We start from the raw sequence: 15329 nt of genomic DNA, 5'->3' as shown, positions 1-15329 counted from the left end.
GGAACCCTGCAAAGAGGAACTGCAGAATCATAGTAACCTGAGAAAGGTTAAAATCAAACCAAGACGAGATGAATGTCAACCTTAGAAGTAGAACCCACTGTACTCAGAAAGAAAAATAAAATAAAATAAAATAAAATAAAAATAAAAAAAATAAAATAAAATAAAATAAAATAAAATAAAATAAAATAAAATAAAATAAAATAAAATAAAATAAAATAAAATAAAATAAAATAAAATAAAAAAAAAATAAAATAAAATAAAATAAAATAAAATAAAATAAAATAAAATAAAATAAAATAAAATAGCATTGGTTCTCTTAGCTGGCTGAAAACATCCTGTCTGTGTTATTAATCTCTGAACACACCTGAATTTTATCAGCTTTAGGGCTGGTGATGACCATATCTCCCAATGAAGCAAGGATGGATGCCAAGGATGCATGACAGTTCAGAGCAATCCCAAAAGTAGGAGATAAAACCATCTAGTATCTCAAGATAGCTATCAGACACTGCAGTGTCCACATATTGTGTATCTTTTTTATTACTAGCTATTTCTCTGTCTATTTTGTCATATTCTGTTCTATAATATCAAGAATGCCATGAAATGTGTGCAAAATGTGTAGGACGTGCAATGTAGGTAACTGCTGGTGCTGCTTGTCCTGACATTTCTATTTCACAATCGATCCTTCACACTGCAGTAATTCTGGTACACAGTGAATTTCAGGCAAATGGCATTGACGCTAACTAAATCCTAAAATCAAAATTAATCTTGGCCCCTTTTAGAATGATGACCAAAGACTGCTGCAAGCACAGAATTTACAAAAGAACTGTGTTTGCTTATATCTAAAAGACACTGAGCATAAATACTTTACTAGTATTTTTCACAGTGATTTCATTCACTGACATTAGTTATTTATACCCTATAATATCTGAAATGCAGAGATTTTATAGAATGTGTGCAGAAAACACATATACTACAAAAAAAAATAATTCTAAAGAAAGTGGTGAAAATTATTCCTGAACTATAAATAGATCTGCTTCTGAATATAAAAGTAAAAAGAATTGCTTAAGTCATAGTACAGACTGCATGCAGCTACTGCCAGCTCTGTCTTCAGCTGAGATCCAGCCTGTACCTCACAAAACTTTTCACCTTGGCTATACGGGCTGAGGCTCCCTTTCTGCAGTGGATGCAGCTCTTTCAGAGTCACACGCAGTACAGTGGAATTGCTCTCCTACAGAAATTAAATAACTGAAGAATTAAGAATAAAGAATTCCTCCCTCCCTCCCTTCCTCCCTCCCTTCCTTCCCTCCTTCCTTCCTTCCTTCCTTCCTTCCTCCCCCTTCCATTTTTTTAAGCCAAGCAGGTAGTAATACTAATTTGCAAAACCATGGCATAAAAGAGACTTATTTAAAATGCAAATGTTTGATGTAATGAAAAATAATTATCCACTTTTTAGTAAAGATAGGCTTAGCTTTGGAAAGTTGCTTTCATTGTAGCTCTCTTATTAGATTTGGGATTTGGGAGTTTAATTTTTATTTTTCAGTGGAATAAGTTTAGTGATAAACTAACCCCTTATCCCCCCTCTCCCCTTCTCTCCTCAGAAGATAAAAATATTACATCAAAGAATCTTTCTCAGTATTCAAAAAATGCCTCTAACATAATGACTTTTGTGGCCTTACGTGAGGTACCTGACTTTGAAAACGCTGTGTCCACACTGATTGAGCTGATAAAGCAGCCACTACGAGCTGGATCAGGAAGGTGAATAAAACAGAAACAATACTAAGCCCTGTCAATTCTTCCCATTGGCAACTCAGATTATTTTGAGATTATTATGGCTAACTTGCTTTGTGTTGAGCATTTTGTTGTTGCTTTTTCTCCACGTTATGACATTTTGATTTTAACCTCACCTCTGTTACTGAATTCATGCCTCTCTGGCAAGCACATAGTGTCTATTTTTAGCTCCGTGAGCTACTAATCCAGTTTCTCTGACAACTGCAATTTGTTGGAAGAAATGACTAGTGTTACGTTGTCTCAGAGCTATGAGCCCATTTGAGAAATTAGCTTCTTAGCTGACCTTTAAAGTAAGTGAGAATAATGTGCCTGCAGTTCTGTGGGGTTTGGATTTCATTATCGCAGCAGCATGTACGAGATGGGATGCCCCTGCTGCACAGCTTTGCCTCTCTGTTTTGTTTTCCTGGTAATTATAGAAACTGTTTACTGTACATGAAAAATCTGCAAGTTTTCTCAGCTCTTGAGGACAATACTATTTGTAATTCCTTTTCTCTGGAGAGAGTGACAGTTCACAGTGCAGAGGACTGCTTCTTCCCAAGAAGAACTTTCCCACGGCCTCCCAAACCAAGACCGCAATGGAAATCGCCAGAGATGTCTAAGGATCAGCACGGTGATAGCAAACAGAAAAGAGAAGTATGGGACTTGTACGGCAGCACAGCAGCTCTGATCTTTCCCACTCACCTCTGATTCAGCGCTCAGCCCAAGACCCTTTGTACCTCTGGCTGCAGCCTGGCCCTTGTCCCCGGCGTGTTTCTCTCTGTGTGTATATCTGCTTTTCTATCCTATTACATCCTCCCATTCTTATCAGCAGGGGATTGCATCTCACCTGCAGTGTGACAGCTGGTCTGAAGTAGTCCCCCACCCGTCCTCCTAGTCTGAACTAGTCCTCCACCTCCACACTGCAATCACTGGTGAGAGAGAGGCGAGCACACGAAAGGCAGCAGCTTATCCCACTGCAAACATCTTATCTGGGAACTATCGCTCCGAGCCACCAGGATGTCTGCGCTGACTGTAGAGGGAGCCAGCTGGACTAGCTCAGACCGGACATAAGTTTTAAATACCTAAATTTAGGTTAGAAGAACCTCACTCAATCTCACAGCAGTTCCCAAAATTCTTGGTGCTCTGAAGCCTATTGGGTCCCAGTGTAACATGGGCAGAGTGAGGTACAAGGATAGTAAGCAATATTCCAGCATCAAAGGTGTTAATGGCTGCAACTTAGTGAACTGCTAATTGTTGCATGAGGCTATATAAATGCCATGTCTTGGGATGGGAACTGTGGCTGGACTGGGCTTTGTTTAGGCTTCAGTAAAAGGCATGATGCTGACAGGTTAGGAGTGTGTTTAAAGCCTGGCATTGGGATGGCATCTCTCTTTTATACACCCAAAAAAACCTGAGTTAAATCTTCAACCTTGGCCTTACCTAACATGATCCGCCTGGCATTTTTACAGAAGGTACTTGGTGAAGTACTGCTCTCTTTGAAATTAGCTATAAATGACTTTTGGCTGCAAGTGCTTTTGAAAGCTCCATATACAGGACTGTTTCTGAAGAAAGAGTGTGAACTCTAGATTATGTCATAGGCTTTACATATTTTTGTTTTGATACAACACTTCTAAACTTGCAGTTTAGACATTTCTAAACAATATTTACTAGCAAAGCATAAAAGCTTCATTTTTTTTTAAAGTTTTAACATTTAAGTACCATACCCCTACACACATTTTAAAGGCATTCCTACTATCATCTCCAAATTTATACCACTTGGCAAAGTACCTCACTTGCAATATTTTACACCTACTGACAGGTTGTGCATTCACCGTCTAAACTTAGAGAGGAATTCTGAGTCCTACCTTTAGAAAAGTCAAATGATATAAAAAAGAGGGGCATTCATCCTTAATTTTTGCATTTAGTATTTTTAGACTCCTTTTTCCCCACAACCTCTCTCCGCAGCTAGAGACTGAACTCTAATTTAAATATAAAGCAACTTTCTTTCTTCCTAAAATAACACATTTCTCATGCAACTTCACTAAAACTCTAAGAATAATCAACTCTAAAACTCATCCTAATGCCATGAAAGTTCATGACAGTATGTATAACACATTCTTGCATTTTGCCACATACCCAGAATATGCTCTGGGTCATCCAACTTCCAAACACACGAAAGCTGAGAATCAGCAGCACACCGTAGCTCTCTCCTACACACATACTTCCCTTCACTTTCCTCAGATGCTTTCTCCCTGCTGGTTTCTTACCCCCACACTCAGGACCTGTGAGAAGTTTCTGGAGAGGAATGTTTACACGCTTAAACACTAGCAAGCACTTGGCACTTTTTTTTGAGATGTAATGGGAAAGTAAATCTCAGACTCAGCTTACTCCAAACTGCCTCAGTAGATGAGCTAAACTGGATGGAGCTGGCAGGGCAGAGCCCTCTCCCTTAGGGTTCATCAGAATATTATAAAGGTGGGTAAAAAGCCCCACCAAAGACCAGAGCATTTATATGCTCACAGCAACACATCTTGGAGCATCATCTTGCAGAAAGGTGTAAAATACTACATAGATTAGCAAGAACTCCAGATTTCATCATCCAGCAGAGGTTAGCACTAGGAAAATGCACTTTTGTAGATGGTTGGATATTTAGAATTTGCTTCCATACATCATTATGAACAGTATTTCAAAGGAACATAAATGGTACAGATTTATAATCCACAATTCCTACACTTATTTAGGCATTCAGAACCTAGGGATACTGAGCAAAGTTAGGTACAGAAAGAGGTTGTGTTTAAACAAAGAAAATGGGATTGAGGAGTAAGTCCCTTGAGATTTTGAAAATCTTACCTTCGTATTACAAATGCAAAAAACCTAAACCAGGCAGCTGTGCTTTAATTATACAGTTTCAGAATGATTTTAATCAATCAGAAATGCCACATAAACCTTTACAACAAATATACATCTGTACTCTTCTCTCTTTCCCATATGATCTCACTTTAAAAAAAATCTCTCCTTAATAGTTATTCATTTCTAAGCATGTGCCTCTGCAATAAGCTCAGAAACTTTGATATTCATGCAACAGTGTGTTCCAGCCTCATTAGGGGAGGAAAAAAAAATACCTTAGAGGTATGCTGATAATAAACAAATGCTAAACTGGATTAAGCCGCATTCTTCTTCTCTAGATATTCTTCAGTCTTAACATCGATTTACTGCCGTGTAAAGCAGAACTTATCCACTATTTTACCTATTTTATTGCTGATATTTATCATTCTTGGGCTTATCTTACATATGGTACTGTGGGTTTTTTTGTTTGTTTGTTTTTTGTTTGTTTGTTTGTTTGTTTTTTTGTAGGACGGGAGACCTGTCTTACTCAGTACGCAGTCTTTAAGGTACTCTGTTTACAACTGAAAGTGTTTTCTAAGTCTGGTCCTTAGTTCTGATTTTGCCCTTGCTTAAATAGCAACAAATATTTTTAGAAAACTAGCAAAGAGACGACACCTCACAAAATCAAATTATTCCACTACATACTCTTCTCCCTTGGGGATGAGGATGAAAAGACAAACAATACATGACAGGTTGTTAGTGTGTCATTCCATGTTCTGCTAAAAGGTGCTTTGTTAAAGCCATAGGTGTTGTACAGGAACCTACACAGAACAGATTAGCATGGCTTAACTTATTGCTTCAAGAGTAGTCATGAGAAAGTATTGCTGGGGAATAAGACTATTGTCTAGAAAACAGGTAGTTCAATGCTAATAGAGCTTCTATTAGCACTTCTACTAATAGAAAGTTAACTTTGGGCCTACAGATTCACAAAAGCAAGAAAAATGTACATTAATGATAACCTGGCAACTATCCCTCTGTCCCTTAGAATTTATATACATTATTTTCATCTTTACAACAGGATAACTAACAAGGCTTATATAGGCATGCTGGCATATATTTCACGTAAAGATGGCACAGATGTTTTGCATAATTTGGCTACGAGCTCAAAGCTCAAGAGCTTTTCTAAATAACATTCACAGTGGCATCCAGAAGTTGCAACTGGCAGCACTCGTATCATATTTAAATGGTTCAGGCATCGGAAGGAAGAGATTTCCAGCACCACAGTAGCCCCTGTTCTTGATAGTCACCATGACTACCGTATCAAACCTCTATTTGTCCTGGAATACACTTATCTATCCCTCTGCCACTTACTATGTTTCAGTTTATTTTGGCCAATGCAGAACTCTGAAGAGCAGCACAGACCAAAAGGTTTGAGACACGGCATTTGGGCTCAAGAGAGTTTAATTCAGCGGGATCAATCTCACTTCTCTTGGATAGCTTAAAAAATAGATCTCTAGTCTAAATCAGCTATCTGTGGTCAGTGGAAAACAAGCACACTCGGGGATTTAGGCAGCCTCATGCTGTGACTAGAAGAGAGGGGGTAAGTACCTGAAGCACTTACCTGTCCCCCAGTCTTCAGAGGAAACTTGATTTTTGGAATGCTAAAGCAGAAGAGTGTCAAGGAGCTGAGGCAGAAGCAAGCCTTGCTGCATCCCAGTGCTCCACTCCACTCTGTCCCTTCTAACCATAAAGCAGGTATGACACTTTTTTCTCTGACACCCAGTGTCTTCTTTCTTTGTCCCCAAATGAAACACATTCAGCCTCGCTTTGTCTTTGGAAACTAAAACCCCAGGAGCAGATGGACAGTTTAACATCTGCCTGCACTGATCTTTTTGCTAAGGTTGCCAACAAAGCTGCCACTTTGCACCATTTACTATATCAGCCTCTCTAACGCGAACCTCAGCCCCCAGGAAAGCACTCGTTCTGGGATACTAACCTGGACCACAGAGAGCTGGAGGTTAATCTTCCTAAACCACAGGAACACGTAAGCATGTGCCAAGGTGAATAATTTGTGGCCTATGACTGAATTGCTACATTCCCCAGCTTCACTCTTTTGCTTGCTTTCATTCATGATTAATAGCCAAGTCACAAAAGATCAAACATATATACAAGGTTAAACAGTTTATAGATTTTTGTTGTAAGGTTGCTCATGCACTGCGAATTAATAACATTGTTGAGGAATAACTTCTAGCTGCATGGATAAATTTAGTGTTTATGTAAGTTACAGGCAGACATGCAGCAGACTGTTACTGCACTGACTTCACCCGAATTCCCCAGTGAAAACTTGCACTGTGGTCCTCCCACTCCCTACGGACGTGTGTGCCTGCTCTGTCACTGTAGCAGTTCTGTCTTTGCTGCAAAGACGACTAAGATCAGCCCTTTAATCCCACTTATTCTTTAGATATAAGCAGCCATGTCAACAGATGCTAATAAGAACAATAATAAGAATTACTCACTATGCCACATACAGGCTGCAAAACAAAGGAGAGTGGAGGTCTTTTGAAAAACAGAGCAGAAAAGAGCATGCAAGGTGATGGAACTATGAACAAGAGCAGCAGCAGATCAGCTCCTGCCTCTCGAGTCTTCTGCACAGTCAGCATCAGTTCCTGCAAGCCTGTCACTGGCATCCTTAAACCCAGTTCTTGAAGGAAGGGAACCAACTGTTTCTGGGTTTGACAAGCTTTCTTATGTTTCTGTTTTTGTTGCTAATTTAAGCATGTTGCTGTTTCCAATATTACAAATGTATAATTTTGCAAAAGACCACCAGAATCCAAAAACAGAGTCAGAAGCCCTGAGACTTGGGACAGGGAATTAACTCTCCTCAGTGAGCTCTCAGCACTCAGCAGAGGTGAGGTAGTAGCCTCCGACTGGAAGAGAACCCAGAAAATGCCAGAAATTTGTGATGCTGCTGTTGGATTAGACGTGTTGGTAGGACACACTGCATGAGGTAAGCACGTTTGACAGCTTGTGGAAGCTGAAGAACCTGAAACCTCTTACACTTGCCCCAACGACTGACACAGGTTTCATACTCATTTGCAATTCAACATAGCAGTCTTGTGGTTTTTTGTTTGTTTGTTTGTTTTTTTCCCCTTCATTTTAAAGTCTGCAGGGAGAAGAATGTGTTCAGAGCAAGAAGTAGATAACGTGAAATCAGTTAGCACAATATAAGTCTCAGGGCAGTGCTGTGATACATTTAAATGTATGCAATGCGTCATGGTTCTGCACTGTTTGCTTTATACAGGAAAAAAAAAAAAAAGAGGAGTGTTAGTGGAAAACAGAGAAAAGGTGGCTATACACCTGATGCCTGTGCTGAGCATGGTAGGGACCGCCATGAGCACAGGAGGAGACAGCAATGTGAAGAGGCACAGGCACACATATGAACTGCAGCAGGGCCTGTTGGAACTCAACTGCAAGGATTTCTTCTTCTGAAGAGGCAATTCCCACAGAATATTTCTAAAGTTTCAAAAGTTTTGGTTTTCTGTTTGCAGAGGCCTGTTTCCAGGCTCCAGAAGAGCCTTCCGAACAAACTCGCATCTGAAACTGGATGTGGGAATGAGCAGTAAAGCCAAACCCACAACCACAGTTAATGACTATGGGCTCTTTGGAATTAAAACAGCAAAATCCTGTGGGATTCTGCAAGACAACCACACTTTTAGAATCCTAGCTTACCAGCAATTCTCCCATGCAGGGGCTTTTGTCTCTGTACGGCTGATATTACCAGAGTAATACTGAACAAAATTTAATCCACCCCTCTACCATTTCCATCACTGCTTCTCTCTTACTCTGACTTCCTGACCTCTATGCAGTGCATCACAGAAAAGGCTGTGTGAAGGGGAGCTTCAAGAAGATTGAGAAATCTGACAGAAAATCTCTGAAAAATGCTCTGAGGGAGTAACTGCTGCCTCTGTTTACTTCGGCCTCACAACTTTTGCGCTAGAAATTGGCCACCGGGTCGCTGCCTCTGTGGTCAGTCCCTGGTCTGCAGCCTGAGCCTGGAGCAGAGGGAAGGTGCACAGAACAAGTCTGTGGCACAGGGACCGATGACCCCAGCTAGGGTCCTTGTCAAGCTCCTCCCCATCCAGGCACTCTGCAGTAGATCTCTTCCCTCAGTCTTCAGAGAGGGCGGTTTTGGTTCTTACAAATCCTCGAGCCAGCAGGTGTTGCTACTTGCAGCTAAGTGAAAAAACATAGGTGTGAAACTTCTTAATCAGAGGGAAAAAAAATCTATTTTATAGGAAAGAAAATATCATAAGGAAATTCCAACTACAGTATGTGATTTCTACATCCATTTCAGCACCTCTATCCTCTCCACCTCATCGTCCCAAGGTAAAAATCCTGAAAGTCCTTTTATTTATAAAGGCAATGCCAGGCAAACAAGACAGTTTTCTCTATCACTAAAAAGAAGTAGTGTTGGAGAGATGTTTAATTTGACTATGATCTAACTGACTTCACAGCATCAACCTTGCTAATGAACTTCATTTTACTTTATAAAGGTGTCCAACAAAACAAATTTGTAACCTAATATTACAGGCAGCAGATACAACCACTAAGTTAAACAATGCTGAGAATCTTTCACACTTTTCTCACACTGAGATAGAAAAATGCCTCTAGAGAGCCTACACTTTTCCATTAACTTCACTTGTCATAACACAGAAGCAAATAACACAATACATGGCATTAGTGCTGAAGTTTTGGATGTGTTACCTTTACACAAGCTTATAAAAGGCAGAGACTATATACTTTCATACAATAAATCTACTCTAATCTGGGGAGCCAGCTGATTTATTGTCAAACATTGTCTTTGTCTCCATGGTGATGTTGATACCAATTTTTATTTTTTTCAGTGATCTCTGTGATTATATATTCCCTTACAGAATAAACAGTCACTTGAGGGGATGAGGATGGTGCTACAGACTTTTGGATTGCTTTTCCAATTTACTAGCTGAATTACCTTTTTAACCTCCATTTTTCATTAAAATGTTTCCATGGATCTACCAAGATCACTCACAGGATTAACCTAGACATTTCCTATTGGCAACTGTGAGAGAAGGGATATTGAGCAATAAATACGCTTTTGGTATGACTCTCTGTGTTTGTTCTCTTCACAGAGGACTGTGGGTGGTGAGAAGAGAAACAAGAGTTTGGCCAGAGAGATTAGTAATCTGACATCAACACCTACTGAACAATGAGGATGTGCCAGTAAAGTAAGAATGAAATCTCATTGTATTGATAGCTGTTAGAAAAAATAAAGTAAAAAATGACTCTAGGGAATTAGTTAATGACATCAAAACCACAGCTTTATTAGCTAGGAAGTAGTGTTCCAGTTCCCATGGTCAAACTGCAACTTTACTCCATTTATAATTCTTCCAGGTCTCACTGGTGTTCACTGGAAAAAATGCATGTACATCCTGTGTATACAAAAACTAATGGTTATAGGCTAAAAACTTGTCATCCGATGCAGAAACTTCTTGAATCTGTAGTTTGGATGGAAATTCTGCAACCTCAAGCTTGAACAGTTTTCATCAAGTCATTTTTTCAGATAGCAGAGCTGCAGATGCTGTTTATCAAGGTAGATAGAAGAAAAACTCCTCCAATCACAAAGATGCTGTAATAACTATGGAAGAAATCTTTCACATCAGTTCCTCTAGAAAGCAAGGGAATTTCCATTTAAGTAATATTCACAGAATGGTTTGGGTTGGAAGAGACCTTAAAGATCATCTAGTTCCAGCCCCCCCGCCATGCCCATGCAGCTACCCTCTTCATCAAGAAAAAATACTGCGTAATAAGTTCAGGTTTCCTCTACATGCTGAAGTCTGCATAGGTTCAAGATAGTCCTTTCTCATCCAGACAGTCTTCATGGAAAGGAAGCCTGAAATTTGTTCAGCAACAGGCTAGTGGTGCCATACTGATCTGTTCCCATCCCAAGCTGGGTCAAAGGGGAGAAATATAGCACTGTCATTGCCTCCACAGAAAGATCTAACAGGATAATTTGGAACCATGGCGAATGGTATTTACTCATTTTCAAAAGGTGCGTTAAGTTTTGATTACTAAATCCATAAGTAAGATCCTAATTTCTGGTCTGGATTATAGAAATGCTGAGTTTCTCATGCCTTCTGGTGCTGTTGAGAGTCTTGTCTTTGATTTCTTTGAGCTTTGAGCAGGCCCATGTAAAGCTAAGCCACTTTCAAATCACTGCTCTGTTTGTCTACTAAGGTAGAACACAAAAATATTGGCTCACTTCAGTAGGACCCAAAGGAAAGTACACCTGCAGAAGAAAACTTATTACCATTATTTTTGAAAAGGAAAGCCGAAGAAATAAACACTGCCTGAAAATGTGTCTACTGGGGAACAGATCTACATCCCGTTTCTTGTTTCTGTTGGTTTCATTGAAGAAAATAAAGCTATATTAATTTTCACCAGGAAGGAACTGGGCTGTAGTTTGATTTTATTTTAATTTTTTAATTGACATTGATGCATCTAAATCTTGAACTGCTATTTGCATTAAACCTAGGGAATTATTTCCTCACCATTTTCAGTAATTTTTGGTTTACAATAGATAAACCAGGGGACCTTTCATCCTCACCAACAGAGGAAATTTCCAAAATAGCATTTTAATAACAGATAGAATTTTTATAATCTAAGTGGAATAGGAGCACAAATCCTATTAAAAAATGGAAAACCAGTACCCAGAGAGCTTCCAGTGTTTGCTGAACGCTCTCAGAGTAAGGTTTTACAAGATCAATTTTTAATAAAGGTCCAGGACTTCTACCAAATATCAGTTTGGCTGCTAATTCTGTGGGAAACAAGCCCCACTGTGTATAACAGAACTTTTCTGTTTGTTAACGAATTGATCTTTTACATTTTGTTTGCTTTGTCCTGGAAAAACTGGACACACAAGACTGTAGGACAAATACCAAACATTACTTTGTATAAGCAAGACAATGCTCATCTAAAGCTTTAGCATAAACATCAGGTAAATAGGTTTACCAAAGTGGTTTTTTTTTCTTCTTTAAAATATTGATATTTTGCTGCCAAAAAGTCAAAAAATGACTTCTTATATAACAATAAGATCTGATAGGTAGAATATACGAAATATACAGTAGCTTCTTCTGAAAAGCTATCTAAGCTCACTCAGCTTACAGTATGTGGAATGTAATTATCCAGAAAGTGAAATATGTATAAAAATAGGTAAAATCCCTACAACATTTATACTGAATTATAATTCCTCCTGCCAGGAAGGTTACAACAGCTCTACAGTATATGTATGAAATGTTTGTTCATAAAGTTAAAAAACATCATTACTTTACTGAAGAACACATTAAATGTAGGAATGCATAATCAGAACTGACTCCCAATTCTGCTTAGCTGGTGCAAATCTACAGAGAACCATCACCCTTTCCGCACAAAACAAAACCAACCTCTAATGTGAGTTGGGGGTTTTGTTTTGTTTGTTTTTGTTTGTCATAAAGGGGCCACACTCAAGTTTATGAATGAAATTCCTCTGGACGTGGAAGTATGTTTTTTAAATGTTTTTTTTTTTCTTTTTTTTTTTCCCTGTCTCCACTCTGTTTACCGACAGCAGTCACCCACCTTTTAAAATGATTATTGCCTGACATTACATGAAGCTTTTACTGCTTGTTCAGGACAAGGCAGTGAAATAGAAGAACCTCCAACTCCCCTGTCATGACCCAGTTCTGGGCTTGTGCTTTTTTGATGAGTCTTTGATCTGCAGCAGGCCTCATAGGCTAGTCTCCCGGAGGAACATGGTGCCAATGTTGTAAGAAACTTTTCTCACTCTGGCAGATGTGATGGAGGATTTTGGCTGCTTCTGACCACTTCTGACCTCGAGGAAGTAACAGATCCCAGGAATTTCCTTTGGAAAGTTTTCTGGAAGCTCTTCACGGGAACGAGGGATAAAAACAAAATTTTCTTCCTTTTTCAAAAGCCTAGAAAAAAAAAAAGGAAACAGAGGAATATAAAAAAAATGTAAAACACAGTACAGACACACCTCTTTGAAAGAAATTGGTCCTATGTAATCCCAAATAAAAAACTGAGTTAAAAGTATTATGTAACATCTAAATAAGCCAATGCCAGGATCCCCAGACAATACATATTAACTTAACATCATCAACTTCAAGGACCTCTGTTGACTGAGATCAGCTGAAGAGATGGCCCAAATAAGCCCAATCTCCAAAAATCAGTGTCAGCATTCAGAAAGCCATGTGCCAGAAGGGGAAGCAAATTCATAACAGCCATTATCCACAACATATCAACTGCCTCACTTAAAACACTCTGGTCTGGCCAGTTGTGCAGAAATGAACATACTGATGACTACCACCAGGTCTCCTTGTGGAATGGAGGAATGAAGGTGACAGTGTCTGGGAGCTCTCACATGCAGGGTGATCAGTTTGACCCCTTCTCATATTTTATAGTATTGTATTCATAAAATAGATCCAAAACCAGAAAATCCAGCTTCAATGAGATACAATTGAAATCTGCTACTATCCACCAAAAGTACCTGTGGTTTTAATATTACTCATTTTCCTCGTCGCAGCAAAAATGAGTAATATGAGTAATATTAACCTGGGACATCTGGTTGGGGTCAGAAAGGGATCCAGGCGCATAGGAGGCATGAAGCCATCCCCACTCTCTTTCAGCCATGCTACGCAAGTGGTACAACGTCACAGCCTGACTATACTGCCTACTGCCATTTGTAGCCTTTCTCCACAGTGAAAAATCTCTGTCTGGCTAGATCCGATAGTTTGGGGCCTCTTCACCAATTATCTTCCCTGAAACCATCTGGAGCTGTTAAATAAAGAAAATAAGTCTACACAATTTTCTTTTTGTTTCCAGTAAATGAAGTTAGGGGTTTTCATTCTCTTGCAGAACTGAAAAGAGAAGTTTTGAGGTAATAATAAATTCTGAGCACAGCTGGATATATGAAAGTAGTCTTAGTCTTTTCCCCTCCCAGGATATTTATTCTTTCTCTCAATCAGTACTATTTTAAACTCAAAAACATCAGGGGGAAGAACCTTATTACCTTCAGCAGATTTTATAACAGGTTGTTTATTTAGTATCTCTAAAACTGATTTCTGAGAAGTAAATGAATGAATGAACCCTGTTGCTAGATTCTCAGCACGTTTAATGGAACTTCCTTTGCTGATTTTTTTTCTTGGCTTTTTTTTTTTTTTTGGCTGAGGGAGTCCATGTGAACTCCATACAACTCACTGAAATATAAAAGCATTTTCTTCCCAGCTTTTAAATAATCAGATGTTTTTAAGTCCAACAATGTTTTTGCCTTTGAACTTCCATGGTGGTCTTTGTTTACCATGTGGTTTGAGTGTCATAATCTATTTTCCAGGCTGTCAATTTTATGAGGAAATACTATAATCTTTTCTAAATTGGGTGAGAGTTTCCAGAGGCCTCTGCAGAGAAGCTTCTCTTTTTTCATCTCTTCAATGCTTGCAGTAAATATCCTGTATTTTAAAACTACTGGTTTAACACACTGAAGCAACTGTTCTCTGCTTCCAAAAGTAGATTTTTGCAAGCAACAGTTGAAGTCTTTGAGGATTCAGAGCTAAATCCATAAGCTTTCACCGCAGTCTTTCTTCCCCCAAAGTGACTATTCACTATAGAGCATCTAACCTTCCTAAAAATCAATGGTTCCCCCTCAGAGCCCAACATTATCTAATTGTAATGACAGTTACATAAGTCTGAAACTGTAATAGATAGATAGATAGATAGATTAATAGATTTAGTTCAGGGCTGGCACTGAGTTTAATTGATATTTTCACAGTATTTTCCTCATTGGACCAAAGTGCAATATATTAATTAAAGGCCTTATTTTCACCTGTTTTGTGAACTGTAACTTGGTCACAATGAAATGCTCTGACAGTACCAAAGGTGCCAGGAGTGATAGGTAACTAACCCATTAGTCCTTGTACAGCTATTTAGAAATTTGTCCACTGCTATGGCTCGTGATAGACTCCACATCATTATATTAGGTGCACTATTTGTATTAGCCTCTCGCCCTCAGAAATTGTCTAACTGACCTTTACTGTGGTGAGATTTCAGCCCCCAAGCAAGCACAGCAGGAAATCTTCCTCTTTAACAAATACTAATGGAAGATACTTGCAATCATACTCTATGCTCCTTACTTTACTTTTTACACTCAAGAAATATATATATATGTATATATATATTTGCTGGCTTTTATCAGAAAGACTTTAAACAGGACAAATATTGTCTCTTTTCAGTCCTCTCCTAAAGAACAGGTTCTTTGGATTCCCTAAACATACTGGTCCTGGCGCTTGGTTTCTCAGACTGTTAATGAAATCAGGTTTCAGAAATTGCCTCTGATTTCTTATAGCTTTCTGTATACACTAAAGAAGGAGTTATCTATTTGTCCTCAGTGCTTAGCAGTGAGGACATTTGTCTACAGGAATCTTTCCTCCTATATTTAGGCTACTGATGATGTTGAAAAGAAAAGAGTACCAGCTGATGGCCACAGCCCAGATCTACAGCCCTTGCTAAATTTCTTATCTTCCTCTTCAAGGGTACAAGGAGCCCCAGAAGATGCTTCTGCCAAGAGCTGAATGAATAGTGTAGATCCCCATCGAGGGCAAGACTGAGCCACACGGTCAATTTTTGCATCTCCCCTCTGACTCTGGGGAAGA

At 39.0% G+C, this 15329-nt stretch overlaps 1 protein-coding gene across 2 annotated transcripts in view; it reads right to left on the bottom strand.

Moving 5' to 3' along the window:
* Positions 1–423: 423 nt before the first annotated feature.
* The window catches only part of GUCY1A2 (guanylate cyclase 1 soluble subunit alpha 2), a 171033-nt gene continuing 156127 nt past the window's right edge, over positions 424–15329 (bottom strand). For both annotated transcript variants that reach the window (XM_066989833.1, XM_048078173.2), the window contains one exon: positions 424–12599. In XM_066989833.1, coding sequence (XP_066845934.1) covers positions 12552–12599 — 48 coding nt within the window. In that variant the 3' untranslated portion in view covers positions 424–12551. The remainder of the gene's footprint in view (positions 12600–15329) is intronic.

Source organism: Anser cygnoides, chromosome 1, assembly GCF_040182565.1.
Source record: "Anser cygnoides isolate HZ-2024a breed goose chromosome 1, Taihu_goose_T2T_genome, whole genome shotgun sequence".
Classification (NCBI taxonomy): Eukaryota; Metazoa; Chordata; class Aves; order Anseriformes; family Anatidae; genus Anser; species Anser cygnoides.
This window is presented reverse-complemented; position numbering and strand designations above follow the sequence as displayed.